The sequence below is a fragment of the Hippopotamus amphibius genome, chromosome 5, assembly GCF_030028045.1.
Source record: "Hippopotamus amphibius kiboko isolate mHipAmp2 chromosome 5, mHipAmp2.hap2, whole genome shotgun sequence".
Lineage (NCBI taxonomy): Eukaryota > Metazoa > Chordata > Mammalia > Artiodactyla > Hippopotamidae > Hippopotamus > Hippopotamus amphibius.
In genome coordinates, this window is record NC_080190.1 from 171,765,067 (window position 1) to 171,783,999 (window position 18,933).

General features: G+C 41.8%; 1 protein-coding gene across 5 annotated transcripts in view; it reads right to left on the reverse strand.

Annotated features, from left to right (window-relative positions):
* Window positions 1-18,933, reverse strand: part of PTK2 (protein tyrosine kinase 2) — a 235,689-nt gene that overhangs the window by 112,347 nt on the left and 104,409 nt on the right. For all 5 annotated transcript variants that reach the window (XM_057735053.1, XM_057735052.1, XM_057735051.1 and 2 more), the window contains 2 exons: window positions 7,350-7,429; window positions 5,374-5,436 (listed from right to left, as the gene is read on the reverse strand). In XM_057735053.1, coding sequence (XP_057591036.1) covers window positions 5,374-5,436; window positions 7,350-7,429 — 143 coding nt within the window. The remainder of the gene's footprint in view (window positions 1-5,373; window positions 5,437-7,349; window positions 7,430-18,933) is intronic.

Here is an 18,933-nt window from a genome sequence, read left to right on the forward strand (position 1 = left end):
TTAGTCACATGGAAACATCTTTTCAACACAATGTTACATAAAAAAGCGGGCTGTGTGTACAGCATCATTAGTCTTGTACTAAACTAGGTACTGCATCGTGCACACGTAAGACTGTGAAGGTGATAACACTGGCTGATAGGGTTTGAGGATATTTTCCCCCATCTGACTGTGTCATTTCAGTTTCCTCCAGCTATAATGTATTACCTTTGTAAACAAATAAATTAAAAAACATTTTAAAAGGGCTTAAAATTAACAGGTGACCTCTGACATTCTTTGATTTTGTTCTTGGTAATGCGCTGATAAAAACTCTACAGGTTGGGCTTCCTAGGTGGCGCAGTGGTTGAGAATCCGCCTGCCAATGCAGGGGACCCAGGTTCGATCCCTGCTCCAGGAAGATCCCCAGGAAGATCCCACATGCCGTGGAGCATCTAAGCCCGTGCGCCACAGCTGCTGAGCCTGCGCTTTAGAGCTCATGAGCCACAACCATTGAGCCCATGTGCTGTAACTACTGAAGCCCATGCGCCTAAAGCCCATGCTCTGCAACAAGAAGCCACGGCAATGAGGAGCCCACACACCACAATGAAGAGTAGCCCCCACTCACCGCAACTAAAAGAAAAGCCCACGCACAGCAAAAAAGACTCAACACAGCCAATAAAATAAATTAATTAATTAAAAAAAAAACAAAAAAAAACTCTACAGGCTGGTTTTAATCCTCACCGACATCACGCTCTCCTCTGGATAAGGATCTTGATGGTAAGGTTACTCAGGGGCAACGTTTACCCAGTGCCGGGCTCCTGATGTGGATTCTCTCTCTTAACCTCCCACATCAACCCAGTATGTAGGGAGGTATCACCACGGTCCCTATTTTACCGATTTGGAAACAGACACCCAGGGCTTTACTGATCCAAGGACAGGAAGTGGAAGAGCCAGCCGTCCCACTTCTCACACTGAGACGGGGTAGTGAATTCACACAGCTGAACGAAGAATCCCTATGGCTAGGCAAGAGCAGAGGAATTCAGAAAGAAGGTTCAGAAAATCAGCACAGTAATATCCGGGAGCTGGAGGTCTCTCATACTGCCTCTTCTTCTCCTTAACCATCATGTTTACTTAAATATCTTACATACATAACTAATACAAAGCAGCCATTTCTAAATTACAGATAATTCCATTTTTTACCAAGATCACGCGGCACTGCTTTGTTCTGTTCGCAGGTGGCAATAGTCACTGGCCTAATACACGTACGGTGATTTCCACACCCTCCATGTCACTGACCCCACGGACACTGAAGTTCTGGAGGCAATGATTAATACTCCAGTAGGCGCTCGTCTACGTGTCTATTCTCCTGCCGCCTCGATTTCTGTAGTTTTTAGAAATAAGCCAATTCACACCAACTGTAATGCAATTTTCAATTCCCATTTCAAATGAATGTTGAACTTAACACGCCTCTCTCCAAATGTACCATCCACCACTTGCCCATGATGGATACCTGCATCTTCATTTTCTTTCTTTTAATTGACTTTTCCTGTGGCTAAAAACATGCAAATGTATTATCCACGGCGATCTCCCCCAGGCACCTGTTCTCTTCACTTCCGTGACACCTCTGGCTCTCATCCAGCCACCCAGGCCTCTCACAGAGACAGGCTGGGACACAGTCCACATCACAGTGGCCCTGAGGACAACCCTCTGATGGCTGGGGGTGCTAAAATCCAAGCCACTGACCTGGACCTCATTCTCCAACTTCACACTATGATTCACCTTTTTAGATTATCTCTAACTATCTGCTGGCTCTTTCCTCTTCAATTCTTTTTCTTTTTTTTGTTTTAAGAAATGGAGAATTTTATTTGAGCCAAATTGAAGGATTATAACCCAGGAAGAGCATCTCAGAAAGCTTTGAGAATGGTGCCCAAGAGAAACTTTTTATTTTAGAACAGTTTTAGAGAAAAGTTACAAAGATGGCCCAGAGTAGCCCACACCCGGCTTTTGCTTGTATTACAATGCACGCCGGTCACAACTAGGATGTGGGTTCACTACTGAGGAACCCTGCACTCAGTCCAACCCCCTCGGTGTTTTCCCCAAGGTCATTTTTCTGTTTCACAGGATCCAATTTAATCATCACATCTCCTTACGTTCCTCTTGGCTTGTGTCAGTTTCCCAGACTTTCCTTGTTTTTGAAGATCTTCATGGTTTTGAGTAGTCCTGACTTGGTAAGTTGTAAAACGTCTCTCCACGGAGAATGACCTGTTTTTCACAAGTTTGGATTGGGGTTTTAGGTTTTCAGGAGGCAGACCACAGAGATGAAGTGTCATTCTCAACAGATCACACCAAGGGTACACATACCATCAACACGACTGTCCGTGTCGATGCCCACCTTGACTACCTGGCTGAGGTGGCACCTGCCAGATGGCTCCATGGCAGCTTACTTTCACACCCTTCCACACTGTACTCTTCAGACACATCACCAAGCAGAACCCACACTGCAGGGTGGGACTTTATGATCTGCCTCCTCAGGCTGTGTCTGTATAAATTATTTGGAATTCTTCCCTGTGGAAGATTTGTCACTTCTCCATAGATTTATTTATCCTATTATTTATATTCATATAAGCCCATGGATATTTATTTCATACTCTGGGCTGTAACCTAAAACTAGGTCATTCACTGTTGCCCAGCTGCCCTACCATTGGTCACTGGGACTCCAATTTGATGCTCTGACAGAGCCCCACTACCTGCTCTCCCGAGCACTTCCTACTTCGCGGCTCTGCACGATGCCCTAGGCTCATCGTACATCTCTCCCCCACCCCCGCCCCCGAATCAGGAGTCCTGCTTCCTTTCACTGAAGAATGATATTAGAAACCAAGATCTAGGCATTGGGTACCATCAGAGATTTTTTAAGCTGTGGTTTTAGTGATTTTGTAACATAGAAAATAAAGAAACATTTCTGTTTCCCTTTTCATTTAAATAACACAAATGTTCCCTCAGAACTAAAAGTCAACATGCCCCAATCAACATATCCTCTTTCCCTTCAAACATGAAACTCTTTCTGTGACTGACATGCCCCCTGGCCCAGGACAGAAAAACCGAGAGTCTCCAGATGCCCCCTTGGCCTTCTTCACCCCAATCCAAGCAGGCTGCCAGTCGTCAGACCCTGACTCTGGTAACCTCCGCCTCCACTGCTCCCACTACGGAGTCCATGTCAGAGCCTCATTCTTTCTCCAGGGAAAAGGAAAGATGCAGTAGCTTCTTGGTCCCCTGCTTCCATTTTCAACTTTCTTTAATAACATCCCAACTGAGGAGTGTGGAATTCTCAACCACAAAGCTCCTCGTGTCACTGTCCTGCTTATTAAGACGGTCCAATGAGTCAGCACAGCTCAGGACCGAGTCCGCTGGAGACACGTCAGAAGGCACGAAGCTGTTAAGACCTCAGCACACACCCCCACCCTCCTCCACGGGCAAGGTGTCTACCCGCAGTGAGCTGACGGCCACGTTTCTGCGCCTTCGCAAACGCTGCGCTCTCCCTGGACTGGCTCAGTCCTGGGCGGCAGCCCCCGCTGCCCACACTCCTTCTCCACCACTCAGGCTCAACATCTCCCCCCCGCAGACATCAGACATCTACTACCACCCCACACACCCCCTAGAAGCTTCTACTTCAGTTCCTACTATATTATTTTACAACTCCACTTACTGTCTGAGGGTCTCCCTTTCAGCTGTAAGCTTCCTGAGGGTGAAAACTTTGGATTATCCATTTCTGAGTCTCAACACTTAGCTGCCAAGGAATCAGTAGATACTCAATAATGTTTGTTAAATGAGAGAATAAAGGAAGAAACAAACGGATAAAGGAATGGATAATCAACCGGATAACCAAACGGGGGAACCTAGTCCTATTTTTCATAAACTCCATTTGAAATGAGAATAAACCTAGCATTAATCTGAGACAAGACCTTCAATGATTCCTCTGATTCTGGTAATTTGTATTTTAAGCAGTAGGAACAGTCTTTCAAGGCTAAAAAAGGTGGGAATTTTAAACAAAAACCTAAACCACAGTGAATGTTAGTTTTTTTTGGTAGTGGTGTTGTTTTAATGTTATTAAAGGTATTGTTGCTTCCATGCCATCAACTGAAGAGCAGGGAAAATTCTACTTAAAATAATTCTGCCCACTAAGATATTCTGGTTGATCTCTAAAATTTTTCATTCAACTCCAAACTACTCCGTTTTTTGTCCTTATTTAATCTGTTAAGAGGCACAACATATGTGACGGATGTGTTCGTAAATACACAACCTCAAATATTTAGTGAGTGCCTTATAGGCTGCACACCGTCATGAACCTTACACTATACATTAGGTTCAGAAATCAAGTGATGAATTCGCACCAAAACGAGACAGACTGTTCAGGGTGCTAACTGACTCGTCACAACTGGCACAAAGTGTAATTGCAAAAATAACTATCATATCTACCACCAGTTATTATTTCAAGTGGCTGGACCTCCTTCGTAATTAATTCCCCCAAATATCTACTTCTACTTTTATTTTTAAATGACCACACCTCCCCTGTAAAATCTTGTTTTCAAAATGGTGGATATTATACTTTCACAGTGTGATAGCAGTTGGGCTGACCTGAAAATCCCAATAAAATCCAAAGCCATGTCAAGTCTCTATTATCACAGAGTACTTAAGCACAACCTTTTACTTCACTGTAGTAACATTTTCCAAATAGCACAAGAATTTCAGTAATAACAGGACCAGAAAAAGTGTTGGCAAGAAGTTGTATCATCACTAATAAAAATAAAACTGGAAATAACAAATATCAATGATTTTTTGCTGAATTAATTATCAACAGATAAAGCACAGAACTTTCAGCCTCCCAAGACATAAGCCCCATGCTGTCTTATATGCATTTTTAAATAATCTAATCTAATGGTATAACGCCCATTAGTTTCACTATTGGAAAAATGTTCAGTTATCCTAAATTTTCTGATACATGAGAAATAATATAACTCCCATATTCTCACTTTTTTTAACTAAGGGAAAAAACCTTAATAAACTTGAGAATATAAATAATAACAATTCTATAGTTCAAATTTTAAATTAGAAGTGAAACCCCATCCCAATATGACTACATTCACAGAGACAGAAAAGTGTTACTTCTGTGTTAACATGCCAAAGACCATTAGCCTCCAGACACTTATCAACAAATTTGTTTGCTAACACAATGTCACCAAGAATTCTTTTCTTAATAAAACTTTCTTCTTCCAGATATAAAAGTTTTAGAAACAGTAGTGTTTCAGATTTAATATTAACTTTCAAGTAAAGGTACCTAGAGTCTGAAAAATGACTTAGTTCTGAATACTTGCAGACAGAGGCTGGACATGCCGTACTTACTCTAATACTTCATAGTTAGACTTCTTTTCCAGAGCGTTGCCCCGCATCTCCCAGTACGATCTCCTGAAAGCAGAGAAGATACATACACTCAGATCTGTATTGGGAATATCCACAAAGCTACATGATTAAAAACTGTGCAGAGGCGACCTCAGCCACAAACACTCTGATGGACCACGAATAAAGAACACATCTGATTCGCAGCATTATTGCTACATCCTAATGCAGCATAAAGCAATGAGCACAGGCCATATCTCTACGGAACAATCGCACCTTCCCTCTTGAGGTGAAGCAGGTCTGGTTCTTTGCGAAATGAGAAACCAGATTCCAGCTACATTCGCTATTTGTACACTGTTCCTTCAAGCAACAGTGCCAGGGACCCCAGGCTGCCTCTGTGGCCAGTGCGCACCCCACCTGCTCCTGGGGAGGCCCACAGTTACTAAGGAAACGGTATGGGATCCGCGACAGAATCATCACAGTGCCAGTCCAGGACACAGGCACCAGGCTCTGCGGAAGAGTGCTGCCTGTCTCTCTGAGCGTTCACAGTCTGAGTTTGACCCCTTATTCCAAGTTACACGTTCAAGCAAGTTCAGGTCTTACCGGAACCAAGTCCCCTTTCTCTACAAAACCTGCCTCAAGTGGGTGGGACTCCCTGCATGCACACAGTTCTCTCACAAGGGAGAAGGTCTAGCCTGGACTGCTTTGGAATACACAGATATTACAAATCATCTGAAGTAATTTCCCAGGAGAATGTGTAATCAACAAGATTCTGTTTCAAACTTGTCTGTAATAACATGAATACTGATCTTGCTTTTTAAATTTCTTCAACTTTTTCTTTGGCCTACTAAAAATCCAAAGTACTAGATTTCAATGAAAAATTTTAAAGGGCCCAAAAGGATCACTTTTGTTCTGTTTTCTATTCACGTGGGGGATGAGTTTGGGAGGGGCAACCGGAGGGGTGACTATTTTGTCAACTTTTTCCTTCAGAGTTCAAAACTCAGTGACATGGAACAGGGGAGAGGGATAAACGAAACATGGAGAGGCCAGAGCGGGAGGGCAACCCAGAGAGGTACAAATGCCATTCACGTAGAGCGAATGCTTTCAGACTCCCTTTGCAGGGAATATATCGCAGCATTGCAGGAAGGAAAGAGTGTCCAAGTTTGCTTTCCAAGCAGAAACTGTAAAGGACAAAAATGGGAAGAGGCCAATGAAAGATGGCTTTTTTTTTAAACTGGGATATATAATTAAGGTTGAAAACAAATTTTAATGAAGAGTTGAGAGTTATACCTAATGATCTTTGGGTCCTTGTAGGAACTGTTATTTAATAGCCTCATATAATATAAAAAAGTGATCTTTTGGGAAAATTATCACTAACTGCTTTGAGTATACATAATCAAATTTTAGCTAATTTAACCTATGTACCTTAAACTAGCAGCCCAGGGTAAATTCAATTAAAATTGTAACTGACAAAAGTTGAACATTATTTTATTCAAAGCTTAAAATTTTGGCACAGAATATAGGATAAAGGGTGACAAATGTTATCAGAAATAAGAAATACATTCTCAGTTTCCCATCCCCCGTAACGGCAGCCATCAGACACATGTGGCCATTTATGTTCCCACTCAAACCGCGCTGCACATCTGAGCACTGGGTGTGCACCTCAGCTCGCAGCCGGCACGTGGGGCCTCACAACACTGAACGTGTCCTTCATCACATAAGGTTGTGTTGGGGAGCTCAGCCTTAGACGTGCTTACATACTTGTACTCTAACAAACCATTCCATTCTAAATATAATGAAATATCATTATAAAAGATTCTAAAATTAGGAATGTCAATCTAATTCAGAATATTCTCAAATTTTACTCGAGTTTTATTCAGTATTTTTTTGATAATCTTTATGAGGAAAAGGAAAATACCTAGAAAAAAAAATAATGGAAAACACTGTTGAATAAAGACCTCACTGTCTAGTTATCCCCTTACCGTATTTCTAGACAACCCAACTTCAGAGCAATGTCCTGGTCCACTTGATCAGCGATCTCTAACATATAATCGCTCTTCACCTGCAGTAAAAAGGAATGGGTAAAATGATGTTGCTGTAAGAGACTATGTTTTAGACTTAGGCATTCAGTAAATGTTTACTGGGTGCCGTTTACATACTTTACACACACTGTGTCAATAATTACACTAGATGCTGGGTATAAAATGAGTTAACACCGAAGAACAGTTAAACAGTCGAACCATCTTCCTTTATGAAGAACTTATATAATCTATGAGCACTTACACATTATCTGAATCACAATAACATCAAGCTGCTTTCTACTCTCCCATGTTGTCAAAGGAAAAATAAGAAGGGAGATCTCCATTTCCAGGCAAATATGCAGTGGCTATATTTTCTGAACTCAAACTACAGTCCCAGCAGCAGTTTTTGGACCTCAATGCAAGGGCAAAAAAAACTGACATTATTTCAAAATCCGTTTAACCCTGCAACTGACATGCTTCCACCTAACCATCGACTATAAGTGATTAATTTGCAAAGTGACAACATGCTTGAAGTGTGATATAAAGAAATGGATCTAACAGAATACTACAAATGCCTTCTAAGCAATGACTGTGCAGGGCTAATATCAGTATCTGAGAGCACTTATCAGTGTCAAGGTATTTGCAAAGATGAAATATGTAAAATCTCACAGCTCAACATCAAGAGATCAACATCTCCAAGTGATTTTTTTTTAAATAATATAAATCTATTTATTTATTATTTATTTATTTTATTGGCTGCATTGGGTCTTTGTTGCTGCACAAGGGCTTTCTCTAGTTGATGCGAGTGGGGGCTACTCTTTGTTGTGGTGCGCGGGCTCCTCATTGCCGTGGCTTCTCTTATTGCAGAGCACGGGCTCTAGGTGCGTGGGCGTCAAGTTGCGGCACATGGGCTCAATAGTTGTGGCTCATGGGCTCTAGAGCACAGGCTCAATAGTCATGGCACACGGGCTTAGCTGCTCCATGGCATGTAGGATCTTCCTGGAGCAGGGACCCATGTCCCCTGCATTGGCAGAGAGATCCTTAGCCACTGCGCCACCTAGGATGTCCTGCAAGTGATTTTGATGACAGGGAGCACTCATTCTGAACCTCAATGAAATGAAATTTACTCCTCCCCCAAAAAGGAACTGCATTCTTCTCATTAGTAGACCTGTATACAAGAAACTGCACTCAATTATTATATGAGGAATTTCACCAAAACTCCATGGAAATCTGTCTTGTCTTTTGTTATATAAGTATTTCATAATCCCCTCCATTTGGCTTCTTGATCCTCAACCCTAAACTATTTACTCTCTGGTCCTTCACAGAAAAAGTGTGTTGACCTCTGCCCGAGGAAAAATCCCAAAGATGCTGTTCTTCAACTACTGCTACCTAGCCTGTCAGTTTACTTGCTCAAAAGATTTCTAGTCCCCAGCTAACTACTTTGTTCACCTTATAGTAATAGTTCATCATTACAACTTCCCTTGAAAAGACCCCCAACCCCCAATCTCCCTCTTCCCTTTTTCCTGGCAAGACCAACAAATACTGAAACCAACCCACCTCCTTCTCCACACTTATTGCTGAGCAACTGGAGAAAACTCTGGTATATGCTTTGCTTTAAATTCATGACGACAAACCTCAAATGGTCACCTGAAACTGCTTGCAAATGCAGCGATGCCTGCCTGGGAAGCTTGGCAACACACTAATTCACACTTTCTCCAGTCAACCACCCATGTCTCTTTCTTACAGAGAAAATAAAAGTGTTCAGACGGGAACGCCCTCTTTAATGTACTAGAGCCTATAGCCTGAGGGGCACGTGGGCTCACCTACTCACTCCTCTCAGGACAGGAGCGATGCCCGCTCAGCCAGCAGTGGACAGCCACCTATTTCTGATCTAAACACCATTTCCTCTGAAACCTCTGCTCTGTTTTCTGCATTAGCACCTACACCCAGGTGGTCCATAACACTGACTGCCTGAAGAGTGAGCAAATGAATGAAAGAATAAAGTCATCAGACTGGGGTTTGGATACCTCCATGTGTAAATGTTATTTTCCATATAAGAGTTACAAGCAACAGTAATTTCTATTCCTTAAACTTAGTAGGCATTTAAGACTGATTCAATAGAACTGAATTATTCAACCCACTACATTAAGTAAAAAGCTTTGATTCTAGAATCACTGTTTACACTTCATTGGCTCATTCTCTCCTACAGCCAAAAATAAACCCAAATTTTAAAACTAACTTTTTTACATCGTAAGTAAGCATTCAGTGGATCTTAGTTTATGGTTTGGTGCAGACTTTGAAGCACCACAGCAGGATATCAATTACATGTTGAGGAAAATGCACCATTACAAAACTATCTTAAGATTAATTACTATAATTTTTAATCACTATTCAAAGGTGGAAAAATGTAATCACATGCTTTATCAAAACCAAATTCATATTAGTTGCAAAAGTGAAAAAAAGAGAAAATTAACAATCGTTTATGGAAAATCCCTTTACTTATGAACACAACTTAAAAGTTCTGAGAGTTGTTTTTCTCACAGCGACAATCTACCACTCCCGACTCAGAGCTGTGTGACCATGGCTGTGTGCGGTGGTCCTTGTTTTCCGCCGAGCGTGCTGACCACGAAGGAAGCAGCCACCTCAGCAGACCCCCTCCCCTCCCCCTTACCAGCCCTGCAGCAGCTGGCCTCCATGTGGACAGAGGACAACCCCTCCGGAGGTCCCTGTCACCCAGGCTCCAGAGGGGGTGTTCTCCAAACCACTGTGCACAACACGTCCTGATGTTATGCTCACGCAATTTTCTTCAAGATGTAGGACTTTTAATACTCAGTGTTCATTCCTTTATAAAACATTTCTTAACTAATTTTCATGCTTTCACTTGTGAAACAAATGCAATTTATTGAACATTTAAGTGTGTGTATATATAGCTATATAGTTGCTTAGAGTAAATATACTCATTGCCACGCCATACAGATTTATACATAACTCTCATTTAACTCTCATTAGAGCCTTAGACAGAACCTAAAAAGAATGAAGATGATAGCAGAGGAACTACTTATTGTTTCAGGGGCTAGGTATTATGCTGCTTTAGATACATTATTTATAGTCTATACAATAACTCTTCAAGATAGGTTTTAGTCCCATTTTATACCTAAAAATCAGAAAGCTTAATTACTCAAAATTAATGTACTCAAGGTCACATAGCAAGCGTTAAAGTTAAAACTCCCATCCACTGACCCCCACAACTCAAGCTCCAGTGTGTATCTACACCTTCTGGTGAACTCTTGAAAGTGAAGACACTGTCCACTAGAAGGAAGATTAATGACCGGTGAGGACCACAACTCATCACCCCGGTAGGCCCAAGGCCTAACATGATGGCTTCACGTGCATCTCCTGGTTTGTTTCACCACCGGCACTGTGTTGTATTCTCTTTTTATATCATGGATTACTACTGTTTACTAACTCCACATCCAACAAATTTCCAAGTCTTTCAAGCAAAGGTCTCTGAATGCTGTTCCTTGTTTTATTAAATTACTTGTTTCCATGCTGACGTCAATCTCCTACTTAAAAAATTGGATGTATCTGGACTTCCGTCTGTGGGCAATATCATTTACATTCATGAGTTTTTTCATCTTATTCTGCAATAGAATTAAAGCACAGGTTTTAATATAAAAACCAAAAAGTACTGATCCTAAATTACCCCATAATTTATTCCATGTGCCAAGTCAGTGCTCTGGCTACCACATGAGATCTTTTGTCTTGTTTTGGTCTCTTCTGAATATTTTGTCAGCTACATGAATTTATCAACTAGACCTCCAAGTCCTCAGGAGTGTGTGTAAAGAAAATGGGGCTGAGGGCAAACAGACATGTATATACCATTCATATCATGTACCCCTTAGTGGTTCAAGGCGGCCAGCCAAGTTGTCTCAACGGTCGGATCACAGAGCGGAGTGTCTGTAAGCAGAAGGCGCTCGATGGCAATTCTCAATTAAAACAAACACCTTGATTTTTCTAGTATACGTGTAAGCTATGAAAATATATAAGTTGAAGAATTATGCTACCTTACTGAGTCAAAGGCTTTTTTCACAACTCAGTAAGTCATTTAACATCGCATTTAACAGATATTCATTCAAGAAATATTTACTGAATGCCTACCGTGTGCCAAGATGCAGCAGTGAATTAAACTTGTATATGGAACTTACAGTGGCATAATGGTGGGTACGTTTTGATGTGAAAAGGACTGCTCTGGATGTTATGTTGAGAACAGACTATAAAAGAAGATGACCAAAGTGAGAAGACCTATATGACAAGAGTGTTACCATTGTTTCTTTTTTCTTGTCCGTTTATAATGGAAAAGTAACGACAAATATGCTAGAGGTACTTGAAGAATCATATCAATTTTTAAAAAGAAGACCTAATGCTGAGTGTACGCATGTGAGCACACCCCTTCCCGACCCCCCACCCCCGCCATCTGAGGTCTCCAATTCCAAAAGCATACAGTTCCTTTGTTTCTTGGGGTTTATGACATCTTCTAATAAATCTCATCCAAATTTTTGAACGTCAGGGCATTAGCACTGAAACTCAATCATCACTAAGAAGTCACTGGAGAGAATCCATTAGGCACCTAAAATCCATGTCTTACTGTGTCGTGGACACAACGGTGAAGACTCACTGAACACACACCCTGTTGGTGGGGAAAACAGACAGTAACAGTGAACAGACCCGAGACCACCAGGGGTCAGGGGAGGGGGATGATGTGACCAAAAAGCAACAGGGAGTTTCTCTGTATTGGTGAGACAGCTCTGAGTCTTCATCACAGTGGTAGTCACATGCACCTGAACCTACGATAAAACTACAGAGAACTGCACACACACTCTTATACACAAACACAGCACATGTAAAAACTGGTGAAATCTGAACATGACCTGTAGTCTACTTGGTGGCACTGTGCCAACGTCAATTTCCCTGTTTTTATACTGCACTGTATCACAATTGCAATGCAAACTGCTTGACTACACACATCTGCCAGAACTCACTCATCTGTACACTGAAAGTGGGGATTCTTATTGTATGTAAAATTATACCTCAGAAAAACTAATTTTAAAATATTTAAAAAATAGTATGTTATATGAGAAATATACAGGTGTCATGGAAAGCTCTACACAGAAAACACCACTTAAAATTAAGAGTTAATCACATACATAGAAAACAATCTTATGGTTACCAAAGGGGAAAGGGAGCAGGGGAGGCATAAACTAGGCATCTGGGATTAGCAGATACAAACTACTATTCACAAAACAGATAAACAACAAGGTCCTACTGTAGAGCACAGGGAACCATATTCAACATCCTGTGATAAATCACAATGGAAAGGAAAATGGAGTATGAAAAAGTGAATCACTTCACTGTACACCAGAAACAAACACAGCACCGTAAATCCACTATACTGCAATTCTTTTAAAAAAGAGTTCCTGAATGAATAGAAATGATCTAAGCCCAGGAAAGGAAAGGGGAGTCATGCAGAAAAATGTCAACCCAGCAGGCCGGGGATGCTCAAACCCTACACGCTCCCAAGACATGGCTGGCTCTTGGCCTCCTGGAACCTGCACTCTGGGAGGTGCTGAAATGCTCCGATAAGAGGGCCTTTGCTGACCTGAAGGCTCAGGCCACACCGCACCACTCTGACTGGAGAATTTATGTGAGCAATGTGATTATGATGAACACCTGCTTCCTTCCTGGGGCCTGAAGCCTGCCTGAGGTCACACAGGTGTTGTACACCCAGAGACGGAGCCTGATAAAGCCGTCAATGCCCAAGTTCTGTGGGGTCCCAGCGGGTGAACCTCTGCACGTGCTGTCACACATCGCGTGCTGCCCCACGGGCCTCCCCTGGGAGGGACCAGGAAAGTGTCCGCTTAGCTTCCTCTGGACGCCATGCCACACACCCCTTCCCTTTGCTGCCTTTCCTCTGTATCCTTCTGCTATAATAAACTCAAACCAGAAATACAACCACCTCTGAGTCCTGTAAGTCCTTCTGATGAATGACTGAGCTTGAGGGTGGTGTTGGGGACCCTGAGACAGCAGCATTCCTCCCAAGGAAAGAGTCCGTCCAAGGCCCGGAGGTGGACTAAAGGCAAATTTAAAACAGCAGTGGGGAAGAGTAGCTGTGAGAAAATGACCATTTCTGCTTCCCATCTCTAAAGTCTTTTATAGAGAAGGATGGACAAAAAACTATGGGTTGAACAGTGTACATATGACACAATCTACCTAAGTCCTCAATAACCATACAACTTTTTGAATCACCAAAACCATTCAGGAGTAGAAAAGGAGGGGAAAAATGTACATTATTAAATCTGTTAAAGTAGTACAGAAAATATATCTTCTCATGAGTCAGACTTAGACCTATATTTAATTTTAACTTCTTTCTGGAAAAGGACAGCTGATAATTCGCACATTGAAAATGTCAGGTTTTAAACTAAACTTTCCCACTTGGAGCTGCCATTTCCAAATGTTTTAACTGACAGAAAGCTTTACAGCCAAGAAAATACAGTGAAAGAAATCATTTCTGATAATTATCTGAATAAAAAGGCATAAAAATAAAAAATTGGAGTAAAAATAACAGAAATATTGACCAACAAAATGTAAGTGTGCCCTGGCCCCTCACACATCTCTGCAGTTGAGGTTCCAAACCATAAAGTTGGGGTTCTGGACGGTGTCTTCTTCAGCTTCCCACTGGAACTTTTTGTCAAACCACAAATTATGTGACAGTTAATGTTTTTTAAGAGCAAATATACTCATTTTAAATCTTAATATATTTATAGGAGTAAATGACCACCTCATGTCAGACACAGGCATCTCAGAAGCTGAAAATGTCAGTGGTGCCAAATGGGTCCTACATAAGCTCAGTATCATCGATGCACATTTAGTTAACATGATAAATTCTTGACAAGACAGGGACAGAGCACTTCAAACTAACAGCCACCACTATTTGCAGAAGACTGCCAATCAAATACGCCTTTAACAAATCAGAGAGAGAAAGGAGAATAAAAGGTTACAAAGCAAAGAAAAACTCCGCTTCAAGGCAAAACATACTTCTCTTACTTTATAACAAGCCATTAGCTTTGGCATCAAAAATTATTTTTTTAGACTCCTGCTCTACAGTGAATACGGTTATAACAAGATTCTAGTTTATTTTTAGATGGTGCTGATTAATATCTTTCAGAATATTCTAAAATGGGTCAAAAACATTCAGTCCATCATTTGTGACATGTCCCACTGGTAGTCACACTTAGGACATCTCTAAATGGAACTCTGTGTGTCCACAGAGCAATCTCCCACCAGGAGCCCCACACTCCATATGTCCACTGACAGGCTGTTCCCCTCACGACTCCATCCAAAACAAAGGCATGACGAGTAGTGGGCTTGGGTGAAATTTCAAAATAAGGAATAATAAAATTAAGGTAGGTTATTTTAAGTTTTCTTTCTCTTTCATGGGATGGAAGTGGTATAGAGGAAATCTAAACATAGTTCTTTTATTTCTATCCTGATAAAAGAACCAAAATAATAAAAATAGTGATTCTTGTAAAACAGAAATAACAGGTAACAGTCAGGAGTGTTCACTATTACCAATGTAGATCCTCAAGATTCCCACACATGAAGTTCAACAAAATGCTAGGTTCATAGCAAACATGCAAGAAAACACAGCACTGAATAAGAGTCACCACAGGACACCACCAACAGCTGTAAAAGCCCACGGTCTCCAGGTATTACAATTCGGATTCAGAATAGAGACATTAACCCCACTGGAAATGATTGAAAAAAAAAAGGCAGAAAAATTAGTAAATAATAAGGGCCATAAAAGATGGCCTGGCAGACTGAAAAACAGGGGGGAGGATAAAACTTTAAAGGAAAAAAAAATCCAACAAATGCACTAGACCCCAAATTGGCCACAGCTCAGGAGGGTTGGTGATCTGAGTCTAGACCTCGGGGAGACAGGAGTTGAGAACAAGAAAGAGGAGTCAATAGCTACAGTCTGAGAAGTTCTGATGGACATCTCAACTGAAATCTCAGGAGGAGTAACTGAGAAGGGAGAAAAGGCAACACCTGAGCAGACACCAACGAAGACATCTCCAGGGCTGATGAAAACCACAGGAACCCAAAGGTCCTGGCCGCACGACACAGACCAAGCAGGAAAAATAAGTGGGAATCCACACCGAGTTTGTAATAAAACTGCAAATCACTGAGGACAAGTAATGGTCTTGAAGCCGCCCAGAGAGAGAAGACAGATGACCTACAAAATAGACCATGACGTCTGGCTCCTCAACAGCAGCCACAGGAATCACACATAGCAGAGACCACCACCCAAGTTCTGAGGGAGAACAACTCCTGCGCGGTTCCGAAGCAGAACTGCGGTTCTCCCAGCAGCACTATATCCCTCAAGCAGGAAGAGAGGACAGAGACGCAGGAGACGTGAGAGCACAGTGAACCAGCTCAAGCTGACGGGAACCTACCAGGCGCCCTGCACAGCCAGAGGAGACACGTCCACTCAGGCAAAACTGCACCCTGGCAACATCTCAACATGCAAGATGATGACACAAGTCCCAACAAAGTCTGAACAAACTAGTTCAAATGAACCGCAGTCTCTAACCATAATGCAAACTATTGTAGAAATGAACCAAAAGGGACAGAATTTTAAAGCCCGGTGTGATCACTTTCCTTTCTACCAACACAGTGGACCCAATATCCTGGCCACTGTGCTCACTGCAAACAACTAAAAATGCTGAATAAAATGTTTTTTAAAGTCTTCTGGAAAGTTTCTATGAGCTAGATAACAAATGAAGAAAACTGAACCAAAAATCCTCAGACTAATGATGGAATGCAGAGGGCTCGGGGAAAACTAGGGTCAGCTTCTATCCTCAGGCCAGAACTGAAACATGAACACGTACACTGTAAAACAGGACAGCCAGCAAACAGTAAGTAAGAGGATGATAAACACACCATTTGGGACCATGGCTCTCTGCCTGGAGTGAAGGGCCTGGGACAGGGGGTATCACAGGGACATGGGGCCAGGAAATGTCAAGCATGTTCTCTTCCTCTAGGCAGCAGGGTCAGAGGTATTCATTTTATTATCAAGTATTACACCTTACAAAAGAACACATGTATCGAAGTTACAGAATTTAAACAATTAAAAAGAATCAATGTCATCAAAACCTGAGCCCCTTAAAAGCTAAAGATCGATTCAGCTTGGAATTCAGTGAAAATATATGCATGCATATGTGTGTCCATCTCAACATATCTGTGTCAAATCTTTAGAGTAAAAGAATGGGTGTCATCAAATTCTGAGGTCCTTATAAAATAATTTCTCTCAGAATTCGGTGAAAATTTCCACACACAAGTTCTTACAGATATTTCAGCTGCATTCTCAGTTCAAAAAGACTTCGGCTAGAAATAGCTGAAGGGCCGATTTTTTATTTACTTTTTTTTTTTTTTTGGCATGTTTGTTTACATAGGAGGAAGTTCTGAATTCCTAACTGATATTTCAACACTGAAATTAAATCTGCTCCAAATTGGGTACTGCCTGTGTAGGATAACGTATGGATGATACTCTAATAGCTCTAGAAATAAATAAATAAATTCTAGTTCTAGAATTTCCACGCAAGGACCAGGATAGACTCTGCACTGAAAGATTATCACAAGAAGTCAAATCAATATACAATTACTTGCCAAAGCAGCAATGCAAAAATCATACTATTTCTAAAACTTTGTGAGATGAGGGTAAAATTAAAATGTATACTTTTTTTTTTCACATAAATGGAACTATATTACACATTTTATTTTATATGTGGCCTGTTTTAAACAGTAGCATCTAACATGGCAACTTCCACGCCAGTGAACGGAGCTGCAGCTCACTAGCTCCAGGCCTGGAGAAGCAGTAACGCAGCAACCAGCACAGGAAGGAGGCATCTCTACACCCACACATCTTCTGTTTCCTCTAAATTACAGGTGCTTGGTAGGATATTATAAAAGCATACACAACAGGAAAGTAATTGTTAGGAGAGAGATCATTTAAGTGATGTCTTAGAAAATTTTCTGGACTTCCCAAAACTGTACCATAAGATTTAACAGTTTTTAAAAATGTAAAAGGGGATAGGCTGAAGAACAGAAACTCCAGTAACAGATGGAAGCAGAGGGTGGGTGGAGGGCTGGAAGGTTTGCGCACAGAACACAGGGGAAGGGAGGGACGTGTCCCATTCCCAGTGTGCAGCCCACACCTGTATCGAGACACATAAGTAGAACTGCTGAATCCTCAAACACCTGGTACCGTCTACAGACTGAAATTCTAGGCGTATACAGAATACCTGGGCACGTATATGCCGGACAATCGTACTTCATTTAATCCACATGAAGCGGTGTTATGAGGGAGGTGTTATATACCCACCTGCGACGACACTCAGGGAGGCACCTGGAGTCACAGAGCTGTGAGATGCAGAGCAGGCACAGTACGCAGGCTCATGACACCACACACCTCTTGGGCTTTACAGAGACCACGCACCTGAATCACAGACTGCAGTAAGATACATCCTATAGGTAAGAGAGAATGTGGGATACACTGGTATGTGTGCTAGCTTTTAATCATGTACACAGAAGCAAGGTCTTCCGGAAAGAAAAACTAGGACAACCTAGTAACAGCACGAAAGGAACAAGAAAGTTGCCGACTTTTAGGTTAGCCTAGAAATTATAAAAGGAATAACTGTGAGCTATTTAGGCCTGCCTCACGCATCCTGGAAATCAATGTCAGTAAAGGAGTCACAGACATCCTTTGTGGGTGGATTTTTTTCAAAGAAATGACACCAAATCATCTACAAGAGAGAATACAATAAAAATATGTCACCTCCTTTCCCGAAACACAAAGCTCAGCAGACAGCTAGAGGATGAGCTGTAGTAAGGTACAGGAGAGGCAGCCTGTAAACTGGAAATCACTGGGTAATGAGCAGACCTCCCACACGCTCAGCTGGAATCGAAACAGTTATATTTGTGAACCTAACTCCCTCTCCCTTTCAACACAGTAGTATTATCGTAAATCTTGGAAAGTGCCCACAAGTGCCTCACCTAACACCTTACACTTCCTATGTGACTTCTACTTCACAGACAAGAAAACATCCCGAGAGCTGGACGCTGCCCTCAGTATGGATCTTATGAGCAGGGAAATGAAACCATCCACGCTGCCCCCTCTTTCTGAACCCCAGCCACCTTTCCTCTTTCCTGACACCAGGTGCCTCTTGCTTCTGCGTTTCATGCTCCAGTCCGTCCAGGCTCTAGTCCTATCACACCCATCCACTACTTCACGTACTCCCACACCAGTTATACCCTCCAGCTTTCCAACTTCTCGCCTAAATGGCTGAAGAGCCCCCAACTTCCTTGAAGCCTTTTTGAGACCCAATCCATCCTCAGTACTGCCATCACATCGAATGGTCTTATTAAAAAATAAAAAAAAATTCTGAGCACAACATTCGCTAATTAAATTCTTTAAATGCTCCCAATAATC